Source organism: Xiphophorus maculatus, chromosome 4 (assembly GCF_002775205.1).
Source record: "Xiphophorus maculatus strain JP 163 A chromosome 4, X_maculatus-5.0-male, whole genome shotgun sequence".
In the NCBI taxonomy this organism is placed as follows: domain Eukaryota; kingdom Metazoa; phylum Chordata; class Actinopteri; order Cyprinodontiformes; family Poeciliidae; genus Xiphophorus; species Xiphophorus maculatus.
Genome location: NC_036446.1, coordinates 4,265,429 through 4,280,147, shown reverse-complemented (window position 1 = coordinate 4,280,147; position 14,719 = coordinate 4,265,429). Strand labels below are relative to the sequence as shown.

The 14,719-nt window shown below is 35.4% G+C and overlaps 1 protein-coding gene across 2 annotated transcripts in view; it reads right to left on the bottom strand.

Annotated features, from left to right (window-relative positions):
* prmt3 (protein arginine methyltransferase 3) overlaps positions 1 to 14,719 on the bottom strand; it is a 52,448-nt gene that overhangs the window by 15,850 nt on the left and 21,879 nt on the right. For both annotated transcript variants that reach the window (XM_005807514.3, XM_023333026.1), the window contains 3 exons: positions 13,561 to 13,639; positions 6,520 to 6,707; positions 4,280 to 4,366 (listed from right to left, as the gene is read on the bottom strand). In XM_005807514.3, the coding sequence (XP_005807571.2) occupies positions 4,280 to 4,366; positions 6,520 to 6,707; positions 13,561 to 13,639 (354 nt within the window). The remainder of the gene's footprint in view (positions 1 to 4,279; positions 4,367 to 6,519; positions 6,708 to 13,560; positions 13,640 to 14,719) is intronic.

The window sequence follows — 14,719 nt, the reverse complement described above, 5'->3', positions numbered from 1 at the left end:
TAACAGGGAGCAATTCATCATTGCTCTCCTTTTGCCCGGCTACATGTCAGTGAGATGCGTGGCCCGGCCAGATACTATTATACGGCGGCAGAGGGGGAGGCTGTAGAAAAGGAGGCGGGGGGGTTAAGTAGAGGGAGGAGGAGGGGCAGTGAGGTGGAGGGGAGGGAAAGAGGGCTAATGTGCTTTTGATGGGGTTTATCCAGGCATGGAGGCGTCAAGCATGACCACCTCTAGAGCAAGACGGCGTGAATTCCCCCCACAGACGTCAAACTCTCCTCCTGGCCTTTCAGCACTGCTGCTGAGATCAAACATGAACACATCTCGTTTCCAACACGCCTACAGGTTGTGTGTTAAACCAACAAATCTACAGCAGGTTTTAAGTTGTACAACTTGGCTTTATGTGGTTATTTTACAAATATTGTGAAAAAACCCCGAAAACCTAGAGTTATTTAATGTCAAATTTACTTTTTTGAGCTTCACATCAAGTTATAAAGTTATTACCTCATTGAAAACATACCTGGAATGTTTCTTTGATTAGTTCATGAATGTTTGAGAAATCCTTTAATCTCCATGGCAACCGTTCAGTTATGCAAAATGCCTCACAGAGCAGCCCTCCCCCGCGACTCCTCCACTGAGCTCCTTCAGACTAGCCAGCAATAATTAGTAAACACCTGGTTGAACTGCGTATCTGCTGAGCTCACCATACAAGCTACTTCTCAACGCTCGTAAAACGTTGTTAAGGGTTAATAAAGGAGCCAAGTTGTAATAACTTTCTGAAAATGCCGTTTTAGAAAGAATGAGTTTTCAAAGAGATAGAGGCCCAATTTCAAAGTGGTAAATTACAAAGTTAATTTTCGTATTTGATATATTTAGCATTTTTAGAACAACTAAAGGTAACATAGTTACTTGATTGTGCTATAAAATAGCACTATATGCCTGGAAAATAATAATAATAATACTGCCCCTTTAATGTTGCACAAATTAAAGTTCTGAAAAGATTTATTTTACTGGAACTAGTTTATTATTTTACCATAACAGCTTGTAACTTAAATCTAACCATGTAATTAATTGGCTTTTAATTGCCAATGCTCAATCTGTTTTCATAATGTCCCAAAAACAAACAAACTGTAAAAATAAGGTAGAAAATGTTTAAATAAAATGTGAATTTGAAGCAAATTTAGTTTTGGGCAAAGTTTGCTGAATTTATGAATATGTTTAGGCCCCCATATTTGTAATCTCGGGCAAAAAAGAAAAATAATAACTAATAAACTAAACCAAAAATACTCGGTAGGTTTTAGTAATTTTGCAATGCAGCAACTGTAGAGCGCATACAGCGGTAAAAGTAGCTGACCAAAAGCCCCGGAGTTCCGTTTGGGTTGCTAGGTAACGGCATAGCTTTGTTGGAGTTGCTAGGTAACGGACTGGGTTTTGCTGGCGTTGCTAACTGAAGAGCACTTGCTGCTGATTTGTGATGCTACATTTCAGACGGTTTTGAAACGGCTCATTTTCAAGAAACCTTACCTGAACGGATGGATGCTTTTTAAGCACTTGGGCTGTTTTCAGACACTTAAATGAAAGTAGATAGTTGGGCCTTTACATAAATAAATAAACGAAAAATAATAAAATAAATTAGATTTTTTTATCAGTCTAAATCAAATGAACAAGAGAAAACTGTCTGCAATGTATTTTTAATAACAACTGCAGACTTTTAAGACATAGTTTGCACTAGAATGTTATATATTGTGTAAAAATAGCTTCCAAAAGTAATGAAACAGCTTTTCAGTCGATCTTGACTTTAATGCAATGTTCTGACTTGGTGAGATACATTAGAGAGTGGATTTTTCCATTAACAATCCCTTTATTAATGTACTAAAGTTTGTCCTTGAAGTTGACGAGAGCCTGACCTGACACTCCAGAAGGCCATGGCTCCAGACACACAATTTAAATTTGATGGAAAGCAGGTTAGAGATGGATTGCATAGATTTCTTTCGCCCTTCTCAGCACGGCTACAGTAACCACGTCAGCAGCGAGACAGCGCTCTTCAAATTAATTATACACAGAAACTTATTCTCTCCTGCCACGCCATCAGCATACATCATTGGGCAAATTTCGCTACCTTTTCTGCAGTTCAGGTAAGCGATCATGACAGTAGGAACACTGAAGAGCCAAAAATGAGCCTGAAAATGAAACTTCCAGCATATATATCTGCTCTAATCCAAGTTCTGTGAAAGCAAGTGTAAACATGGCACAAGAGAGGGATATTTAAAATAATAATAATAATAATAAAAAAACAGAAAACAAGAGCAGAAGGATTTGTCTGAAACGGCACAGACGCAGGGGTAGTGCTGTTCATTTAATGCAAGGTTAGGCAGGCTGAGCTGATGAATGGACTGTCGGCGGGAGAACAAAAGCAGCCGTTCAATCACAGGACAGGAGAGGCAGCAGCTACCCTCTTACCAATCCCAGAGCACTGGTCCAGGACCAGTTTACCCTTCACACGTTATACCCCTAACTACCGGTAAGACGCTACATCTGTTCTGACAACAGATCAGTATTGTAAAGATGGAAATGTGAGGAAAAGGAGGAAATTAAAGTGAAAAATCTACAGAAGATTTGTTTTTGTGTGATTAATGAGAACAGAAAGAAAGCAGCTAAAAAACAGGAAGTGAAGGTAAACTCAACACGCCTCGCCATGTGATCGAATCATCCGTTTTGCTGCACTGGACTCCAAACACGTCTGGACTTTAAAGTCTAGAAATAGAACTGGGATGTTTTCAATTACAGAGCAGAGAAGACAGGAAAAATGAGAGGATGTTTACGAATCCCATTATATCCAGCAGCTTCACCTAGAGAGCACAGGCCAGATAATAACTACGTATTGATTGTCCATTAAACCAATACACCCGACAGTGCAGCACAAAAAAAACCACTACAACACAAAGCCACTTGGACACAATGAGGTCTGTTGCAGACTGATCACTTCACACAGCATCAGGGTCTACAAAACTGGAGCTACTCTGTAGTTACTGCTTGCATTGTGGAGAGAAATGTGGCTGAGACACAGTGGGACGATGCTGCCCACAAAATACACATAGAAACTCGTTTTCACGACCTGCTTTTACTGGACGATACATCCCAACACTAACGTTCACTCAAACTTCTTCTAAGACATATTGTTATTTTAGTTTCATTACAATATTGATAAAAATATGCAGAAATATGAGGAGAATATCAAAAGTATTCATAACCCTTTTGTCATTGCTCAATACACTATATTGGAGATTTTGTGCAACACACAAAATCTTACCAAGTATTTTTATTCAGTTTCTGATGCAACTACACTTACTACACAAATCTAACTTATAAGTAACTTTTCAGCAAGATATACGACTTTGTTTTAAGTCAATAATTCCTTAATATTGATTTTAAAAAGTACTAGTTCCAATGGCAGATTATTTCACGTACAAACGGCATTTTTCCAACATTATATGTGAAATAATTTGTCGGTGGAAATAGCACTTTACATCAATATTAAGTAATTATTGACTTAAAACAAGCTCATATTTCTTCCTAAAAAGTTCCTCATAAATTAGTTATTATTTCATGTGTTCTAATATATTTGTTATAGAAACCAGACCAAAAATGCTTGGTTTGATTTTGTGTTTTTGCAGTGCACAGTGCTGCAGTGAAGCACTGTTGTATACACTGACCGAATAATATGAAATTAACGTCTTAAAAGTATATGAGTGCTTTATTGATCAGATTTTTGCCTGATATTAAGACCGTACTCACAGAAAATTAAAGTAGATTTGAAAAAAATCATGTACCATGAATTTGCAGTGACAATTGCTCAAACTTCAGTTTAAAAGAATAGACTTATGCTTCCAGTTAATACATATTTATAAGCTTTGCCCTATAAGTGCTGGACATCATTTGTAAGACCTTTTTAAAGTCACATTTACTAACATCTCTGATTCCAGCTGACAGCATCTTGAAACCAAACATTCAATCATCAGGGTCTGAATGATGTCTTGTCTGCCTGGCGTCTTTTCTACACATTTCTGGTAAATGACAGGTGAACAAACGTGTTTCCTGCTACGTTTTCTTTTTTTTAATGTTTGTGACACAAACAAAAAAACTTGCACCAAGATATTTGTTCAGATAACATTTCTGCAGCATTAAATTATATAAAAAGTTAGTTAAATAGTTGCTTTCTTCCAAGTTGCCTCAGTGATCAAGAGTGGTGATAATAAGGTGAATATCTGTTTGTAATTCTTACCGTGCAGTCTGTGGTTTTTGTTATCTTTAGCAAGAAATCTGTAGTAAACTCCAGCTCTGACAGGCACACTGTGTTACAGTCCAACGTCTGTTGAAGCAAAACAGACATAACGACAACAAATTAAACAAAACGGTAAACAACAGCAGATTAAACAATACAAGACGAAGCAAAACATAAAACGGATTTATAAAAACACTATATCATAAAAACACAAAAGAAACTCAACGGAAAAGCAGGGTAGTCAGAGGAAACCTATGTCTTTCATAAAAACTGCTGCTTCACACAGCAATAGGTGCCAAAAGAGGCCATAAATAAGTTGATTCTCATTTATATGTTGGGTTTTCTTACCATAAAACGACTGGTACTACAGTTGTGTGCAAACAAGGTTAAAATTGTCACAAGTAATGTGCACCGGTCCAACGTTTCTCTGTAATATCCTGAAATTATTATTAATAAAAGAAGGTTCCAGTTTGCAGCTTTGAAAACATTTTGGACCCGATTTTACTGAACGTGTTTTGTGGAGCCCAAATCTTTACAAGTTTTCCAGATTGGAGGAAGACACAGTAATTATGTGTATATATTTTAATTTAAAAATAAATGAGACAAAAAGAGTTGTGTGCTGGATGAGAACCTACTTATAGAGCCTATTTTGAGCATTTTCAGAAAAGTTCACAGAGACCTGAAATGATAATATAAATGCACCGATCTGATAACATCTGAATCAGTATAGATATTGAAACCAATTCAATGTTGGGTATCGGTGACAATATGTCCAGATCTATACAGTCTAATTCTATACTTTCTGCACTGAGCTTTATTGTGCATTTTACATTGTATGTAAAATTCGCTATTGCACTTTTTGATAGGTGTGTGGCAGATTACTTTCACATGTTTGAATTGTTTTTGTCAGTTTCAGTTTCTTCATTTATTTTTACATTGGGTGTTATACCTCTAATTGAACTGACTGAACAAATTAAAGTTGTTTTTACATGCTTGACCAAACTTGTGAAGCCATTTGTGTATTTACGTTATCAAATATATTTGTGATCAAATACATTTATGTTTGCTTAAAAGAAAACAAAACCATTTTAAGTCAATTAAACCATTTTTTCTCTAAATCGGTATCAACCAATACCAAACCTCAGACATCAGTATCAGAAGCTGATGGCGAATCCCTACATTTAAATGACAGCAAGTTAACATTTCTGAAGTTAAACAGTTCAATCTATTTTCACTGAGGTATAAAAAAACCCCTCATCTGTTCAGTGGGAATTTATAATTCCACAAAACCGCTTGCTCTCAATTTTCCGGAATTGCAGCCAGCTCTAATGGAATGCTACTGGATCGTATCAACGGGAGGCAATAGATGAGAGTCCTTGTAATTTGGGCAGAGGGGGTGACTATTTGTCACTTGAGGGGAGAAGCTATTGATTAGAGGATTCAAATTCCATTACATCAATGTTCTCCCCTCATTCATCACCCGCCCTGATGGCTGGAGGACGCAACACTTATCAGAGGCGCTAACTGGCAAAGGAACACAGCTCCGGCTCCTTAAGAAGGGCTTTTCTGGGAATTCTTTGTTCTTACATGCGACACGGTTTCACTGGGTTTGTTTGTGGGTTTTATCTCAGAGAAAAGCTTGCAATCAGTTTGTATTTGAAGCCTGCTGAGAGTAATGAAGGAACCTAAACAAGGATTAGGCAGATCCATCACCACAAACACTTCCTGAAACTCCATGAGCCTCTCTCTTGGTCCAAGAGCTAACTCTGGTTCTCATTTTACGAATCTAACAGCTTCAATGTTTCTGTCTCAGCAAAGCACTCCAGGGACTTGCATAACTACTTCCCACATAACTACTTTGTGTGACTTCCTTTTAAATAATTAGGATTTAAGTTAACTGAGGGTGCTGGGTGGACCGCTTTAACCCAACTCTTGTTCATTTGCGTAGAAAGTCTGGTTTGTTTGCAGAGGTGTGAATGAGCCATCAAACTCTGATGCGGACCAAAAAAGTGAACCCTGGTCCGCTCCGCCTACAAACCTAGTGCAGTTCAAATATATACAGTATGTGAATGCCAAGACAACCAGAGCAGGAAGTGGACTACAGCACACGGCACTCTGGGTAAATACAACCAAAACAAATGTGACAGTCCAAGGCCAGCGGGAGAAATGGCTTGTGGTCTTTTCTTACTTCTTATTACTGTGCAGAGAGGTTCTGATTTTTGGATTGTCAGGATGTTTACCTGTACAACAGCAGGTTCAGAGATGAGTGTCTCCGCCTGCACCACTTCCACCACCGCCTCAGGCACCACCGCTGTCTTCATGCATGCCATATTGAAGCCATATACGTCCTCCCAGAATGCAAAGCGGTCTTGGTGCTTCTGTGCATCTCCCACAGCTGCCAGGCTGATGTTACAAAGATCTGGATACACTGGAATAAGAAATAAAAATGACACACTTTTAAAGACAGGACTTTATTCCTTTATTTCACTAAAAAAACTATTAGTTGAGAGAAATACAATTAACTCTCAAGTTTAAAAACATTTTCTTCAACCCAGAGATGTCAAAACTATTTGCAAAACTCAACAACTGTAAAACTAAAAGTAGTCGTTGGGCACAAAAGTGGATCTGTTCTGAAAAATGTAGAAACGATTCTAAAAACTAAAAACAAACTAAATACAAAATGTTTTAATGATATGTACCAGTCCGATTTCTATACAGAAAGTATCTGTATTTTTGTTTGCTTATTTAAGAATCCCTATTGGTCTCTACCATACTAGAGACTATTCTTCCTTAAATACATCTAAAATCTGAATCTTTTTAGATGTATTCTAGTCTGCCAACATTTTTATTTAAAATATAAAAAAAACTCCTGTATGTAGTCTGGCTTATTAAATGGTGTACCACCAAAAGTTACTGGATGTTTACTGGTGCTATGTAGTGTTAAATTCAAATAAAAGAAAAAATGTGTTTATTAAAAGGTGAACAGTTTGTGTCGTTTCTTAAGTTTTCGAATTTAAGATTATTTTAATTTGTTCACATTTATTTTTTATTTTTGATGAGTGAAAATTTCACTTTGATTTTGTTTTAAGGATACCAACATCAACTGGTGAACTGTATCTGTGCTATTCTTGAATTGTGGCCACACAGAATCACTTCAAGGGCCGCTAATGGTACCTGAGCCACAATTTGGACACCCCTGTTATAATCCAAGACAGAAATAAAAAACACATTTAAATGAAACAATTGAAAGTTTTAATTTGTCATTGTTGCTTGGACTTTCTTTCCAGACAACAATGAGTTAATCCATTAAGATATTTATTTTATTCTAAACAAAAGATCATTAATCATAACTAGAGGAATGGGAGGAAAGTTTTAGTCTGAAAAAGTCAATTCAGTGATGAGTTGGGTTTTTTTTAATAACAAATATAATGACTAACAAACCATTTTACAAATTCAATCATAGAACGGTCGGGCATGCAGTGGGTGTGGACATTTACATTAATTTTATGAATGCGCCGTAATGACTGTATCCATCACAAATATGGCCAGATGACCACTTTGTCCTACTTTAATTTTTCATACTTTATGTTGCATAGCTCATCCCAGAAACAATGGCGCACAGCTTTGCCTCAGACTGCAACATACGGCGAACTAGAGCTCTTATAGTCAAATAGAAACATGGTTTTTATTTAAATTAAAGAAAAATATGTTTTGGTTTTTATTTACATTATTCTCCTGGCTGATAGACAACATCTAAAAGTTACAAACTATCTGAGATTAATACACTCTTAAATTGACTGGATAAATTTGTAACTTAAGAACGAATATGTTGCCAAGCACTGCAAAAAAAAAAAAAAAAAACTATAACCACTCAATTTTCATCATTTATGTTAATTCATAAACTTTAAAAAATAAAATAAAAACCTTTCTTGAGCCACGTTTCTAGAGAAAATAGATTGTGTATACATTTATGAAACCCTATAAAGTTGTTTTCTCTATATATAGATATAGTTTTGATCTGAATGTCTAAGATTTACATTATATTTCAGGCTATAAAGCAACAAAAAAAAGGTCATTTTAATTTGTTCAAAGCAAAAAGTTTACAAAAATGGAAGAATATCAAAGCTTTAATCAGTTCCTGACAAATCAAAAAATATGTTTAACAATCAAACTGAGTGCAGCTAGTGCCAGGTAATAAATCAATTCTATAGAGAAACAGAAAATGACAACATTAATAAAGGTAGACATTAAAATGCATTAGTTCTGCATTTTGGCAGGACAAATAAAAGAAACTGCAACCAGTTGAATTAATTTGTATCGTTTTATGTTTGTGTTGAAAAATATCTGCACATCCTAACATAAAAAAAAACTTTGGAAGTGTGTTTCTGTCATTGCTGTAGGACAACAAAGTACAGAGCGGTTTAACTTAGATTCTTTTTAGCCTTTATTCTTTGCTTGGCATAATATACTAAATAAGAATAGAGAAAATTTATTTCTAAATCAGACAGAAAAATGCAACTCACTTTCTTTTCTTTCTTATCCTCTTAAGGCTACAGGGTAAATGTGAAATTAAACCTTTACAAAATCAATAATAGCATTACTCTGCTCTAAGATTTAATTCAGCAGCTAAACCAAATTAATCCTAAAGAAAAAAAAGATACAAACAAAAGGTATAATTAATGGCTGCACCACTACCCAAAACATCAGCGGAGTTATTCCGAAATAAAACAGAAATGCAAGCAAAAAATAAACAAACAAGTGGCAGATTATGTAATAATTTTATTATTTCAGATGCAAGAGTTTTCTGAGATTTGAAACTTCTCTCTGATCACTTCGGTTTTAGATTTTTATCTATTTGTTTCCTAAAAAAACAAAACAAAACACAAAAATAAAGTTGGGTAAGTTGGGTTGGACAATGTCATAAGATTAATTTATAAGTGTTTTTTGTTATTGTTTTGTCTTTGTAATCTCATTGTGTAAATTACCAAATGAATAATTTATGACCTAAAATGAACATTATGTGCAAACTTTAATGTTTGGTCATTGGAGTTTCACATCAGAATACTCAGATCAGTTGTGAAAAGGCTTGAATGGCTAATATCCTTGGTGATTAGACACAAGATGCTTGAAGCCAAATTTATTCCTGCTGTGAAGCAACATTAGCCAACTCCGAGGCCTACACCAAGGGCCTGACTACTTTCATGACCACAAGTCAAAACTAAATCAATTTAAATGTAGGAAGAATGCAAAACAAAGTCAAATGATTTCAACAAGAATTGGAACAGGATACAACGTCGTTATTTTTACGTATTATGATAGATTATAGTGAAACATGCAGGAAAACCGAAAACATAAGGAGCTTTTGGACCACAGAAATATTTTTCTTGGATTCTCAAAAGAAAAAAAAATAAATGAAGTATATGGCTGCACCAAATAATACCTGTATGATGAAAACATTGGAACAAAAACAGATAAACTTGGTCTAGGACATTTTCTAGAAAAAGCATGGAAATCTTAGTTTCAAAACTAAATATTTCTGACTTTCGAAACTCAAAAGATTTTCAAGTTTTTTCCTAAGCATTATTTTTTTTTTTTTAGATTAATCTCAAAATTAACCTAAAATTGATTTTTCTAGCAAATTTTGGATTTACTTAAACTGACAAAAACAGAAGGTTGATTAAACCTTCTGTTTAATCAACAGAAGGTTTTGGTTAAACATGTAAAACATGAACAGAAACAACCCTCCTTTCAAATGGTTCAGAAATGCAATTAGAAATTATAAATATGATGTAAAATAAATAATAAAGCATAATGTCGATCAGAGCAGAAAGCATAGAATTAGATTGAATAGATCCACCCTTATGGATCGGGAACATTGTAACGATGCCCGATCTAGAATTTCTTTCAATATTGGAGCTGATACGGATATTAATATCAAATCACTGGATCTCTAAATGTGGCTCTGAAGTACTTTGTTTGAATCCTTTTGAATCCCCAACTTTTCGACAGATTTTGAAGATTTGATAATATAAGCCACGCATGTAGGATATTTTATTTTTCATTCCAGGTTACGCGTGAAGAGCCTAACATGATGTGTGAAAGCACGATGACAGACAACTTATAGCCTCCCTTATTAGCTGACCCTGAGTGTCACCATGTTTACTGATAATGTACTCAATTATTAACACACGCAAACAGAAGCTTTGTCAGTTCATGTTTTTCTGACTACAGATCCAAGTGACTAATGATGCGACTGACTGGTGAAGGTGTAGGTGCTGAGTAGGCAGAATCAGGACAGGCCCGTCTGTAAAAAAGCAAGAGCAACAAAGCGCCAAACGCGGGTGTAATGTGCAGAAATACTGAAAAACGAGGAAGGGTAGCATCAATAGATTCATGGCTTTGACATCTGCGTCCTTCTCGATTCGCTGCTCACAGGCCGTTTGTCAAGCGCCCCACTCCCATTCACCCCCACCCTGTACTTTAGCCATCTTTGCCCCTCTCCACCCCCCATCCCATTGGTGGCCTGTAAAAGAGGAAAAAGAAAGTGCAGGAAGGGGGGTTATAGTACAAAACAGATCTCTTTTCCCTGGACACTGTACTGTGCCAGGCATGTGGGGACACATTTCAGGATGAAGGGGAAGTTAATGTTGTGGGGAATATGGGGGAGCTGCTGTAACTCTGCTCTAATGTAGCTTAAACACACATATAGCAGCAACGCTGCAGGGCTGGGCTAATAACTCAGCACAGGCACAAACACTTCAAATCTAAAAATACGCATTGGAATAAAACTGGAGAAATCCAACACAGCACAGTGACTTAATGGATTTGCAATTTTTTCAGCATTGCACTCAACTTTATGTGGCTTGTAGACAAACTAATACAACATGGAGGATCTCCACTCATAGCAAACAGTGCTTCCTGCATACAAACATAGCAACATTTTATTATTTTGCACATAATGTGGTGATTTGACGAAGTTGCCATCATTTATTGGATTTATTTTGAATCTGAAATGATCCAGTTTGCGTTTTCATTACTAAACTCTCTTTGTTTAGTTGTATGTATTTGACATGATTTTTTTTATTTGGTTACATTGCAAAAACACAAAGTCTTACCAAATATTTTTGTCTAGTTTTTAGAGTAAATATCTTGGTATTCTTGAAATTAGACAAAATTAGATTCCAAGTAAATTCCCAGTAATATTTAGGAGATTGTTTTAAGTCAATAATTCCTTAATATTGATGAAAAAGCACTACTTCCACTGGAAGATTTTACTTTTAACAATAAATTTTTTCCTTAAGTCAAAAAAAATCTGCCAGTGGAAATCATCCATCGATAAAATGACTTAGTTTGTATTTCTGATTCTCATATTAGTGATTTGTATCATTAAAATGTACACAATAACTACATTTAATCATATTTTCAGATCAGTTAACATGTATTTGTACTTTCCTTAAACAGTGGGAAAAATACTCTAAACAATATGGACCCTTTGGGGCTGGGGGCTAAACAACATTAATTGGAATTTACTTTGACAACAACAAATTGGAACTCTTACCATAATTAGAAATTTAGCACGATAAATGATAAATTATCGTGCTAAATAATTTAGCATTTATCATTTGGAGAAATCGTTCCCTACGACAGGGGTCTGAACAGTGCTCTCTTCATGGCTATTATCTTGAAATGCCGTCTTCCTCAAAGCAGAAGTTGAGTTTTCAAACTCAACTGTCTCCTTTTCACAGCAAACTTCCCCAGCCGGGAAAGTTTGCTTCCCAGTCGGGGAAGGTTCGAAAAGAAAAGCGTCAAAAAAGATGTGCCGATCGATTACTAATATTAATAATATCTACCTCACCTTTAACCATTTGAAGCTTTGAGCATTAGACCCAGGAAGTGACAGTGAGCTCAGACCATCAACATTTAAGTCATGAAGAACCATACGCTGACCTCTGACCTGTACGCTTTTGTCCCACTCAGGTCATGTCTCACCTGTCCAATCTTCCTTTCATGCTCATTTGTCTCTATAGGTGCTTGTCATTCTGGCTGCCCCTGTGTGTGTGGGCGTGTGTGTGTGGGTGTGTGTGCGTTGTTGTGTAAGTGTGAACCTTCTCATGTCCCACGGAGCCAGTAAAGGCAGTGAGGTGGAACCGTTTCCCAGCATGGTCACATTTGGCACAAACCATTACATTTGTGCCAGTGATGTGATGACAAAAGAAAAAAAATAATAATTTCAAATGTGTCAAGCTAATATCCTTGAGTTTCTTTATGTCACCTCATATTCACTATTAAAAATACCCATTTTTTATTCAATAGACAATCATATTTAAGGCTAGCTGCTACTGAGGCAAAACCTAGAGAGATCTAGCTAAATGACTGAATATAAATTATATTTACATTTTAATTTCTTTCACTTTCTCTAGTCTTAGCCATCAAAATATATTACTGGCTTGGACATTGCCCATTAACCGCTAAAGCTAGTGTTGCTCACCTTCAGGCGCCATTACTATGTCCACAAAATTAAAATGTTAAAATTCAGAATGAGACAGAATTTGGGGGGTTTGGTGTCCTTATTTCTTATCAGATTTGTATAAAATATGACTTAAATTAAAGCTGAGAAATTGGAAATGTTTTGGTAAAAATATGCTTTCTCTCTGGATGCAATTCTATAAACAGTTTGGTTTCTGTCAGTTCTGTCAAGGTGCAAGAGAGGACTAGGCAAATTTCTCTTGTATTGGGTCAATGATTGCTGATCTAGGCATTGTAGTTTATCGTTATGAATAATGCCACGTTCCACGAACAAACGAGGGAATTAGCCCGGCATTTGTCATTTCTTAAACGGAAAAAGTGTGGGTACAGACCAATAAACTTGGGGTGGATAATGTATTATTATTTAATTTCACTTTGGGATCAATAAAGTATTTTTGAATTTAATTTGAAATTGATGTAGTTTACCACTAATATTGTATGATTTATGAAAGTAGTGTAACATGCTTTGGAGTCCTCTGACTTGATAAGGCGTTAAACAAGTGCAGGCTATTTACCATTTTCACCATCTAGAAATGTTCCTACCACAACAAATCTGTCACAACATTTAAAAACATAAAACTAAGTTGTTTTGTCATTAGTGCCGCCTTTTCTCCTTAAAGATATTACCTCAAAATATTTTTCTTTTTTCTATAGCAAATGAGAATCTAAAATGTAACATTAATCGCAGCCAGAAACAAATTAAATATACATTTATATTTTACAAAACACAAACATTAAATATTTATACCACTTACCTGAACCACCGTCAGCCAAGTAACAGTCTCTGGCGTACAGGACAGAGTCCAACATGGATTCAAAGAGCAAGAAGTAACCCTGGTGTTAAAATAAATAAAATCCATAATTACTACATGAAACTTAATTTTAGAGCGTCAAAAGTGAACAAAACAAAAATGCAACTCAAACTTCATGATCGGATTAATCCACCTTAAGTCATTGTGATAAATGATATTGTTTTGAGACCATTTTCAAGTATATAACTGTAATACCATAACAAAGCAAGAATATATTCTCAAAGATCAATAAACTTTCAATTTTAATAAACATTTAAGACTGGAAGTGGAAGACATTTTAAATATCCAAATGAAATAAAACAACAGAACCAACAAATAAATGAATGATGAAACCTCTGTAAACAAAATTATCCTTCAAAAAAGACCAAAACACCAGACTGAAGACTTTTGTCATTCAGTCTTTTATAGAAAGACAGAAAAGAGAAACTTTAAGTTATGCAAATGGAAATTGTTCAGCTTGTTTTAATTTATCAAGCAATTAATTGATTTATTGTGAATAAGAATAATAAGAATGAGTAAAAATTTAAAAGTTTATGATCCAAAACTTTAGACTTGGGAACTTTTACAGTTTTTATTAGAACAGTCTGATGTAGAAATCTTTCATCAATGGAACATTTCTATTGTTTCAAAATTAATTAAATAATCTAAGCACAATCCCAGATACTCCAGTTTATCTGAGGTTATCTAGTACAATGGTGTAGCCATTGTACTTTAGTCTAGGAATGACAGTAATATGAGTTTTTTTTTTATCCAAAATGCTCCGAAAGTCTCCATAATATTACTGGCTGTAAAGCCAGAATGGCATTTATTCATGAGCTTAAACATGATTATAATTGATTAACAAGCTTCTCTTTAACTTTATTTAAAACATGACTTAGGTTTGGTACATCAAGGTTTCTCTATTGCCATTCCTCAAGGCAGGTGATAAATGAATAACTTAATATTTAGTTTTAAATTCAGCAGTACCACAGACATTTAAATTAGCAGTAGCTGTGAATTGGGTGCTGCATCCACGTGACCAGATCTCTAAAAATGTGACCCTGAACTGACCTTGTGTTCTGCTCCAGTAGACAGCACATTAACCGTGGTATTATTCCATTAA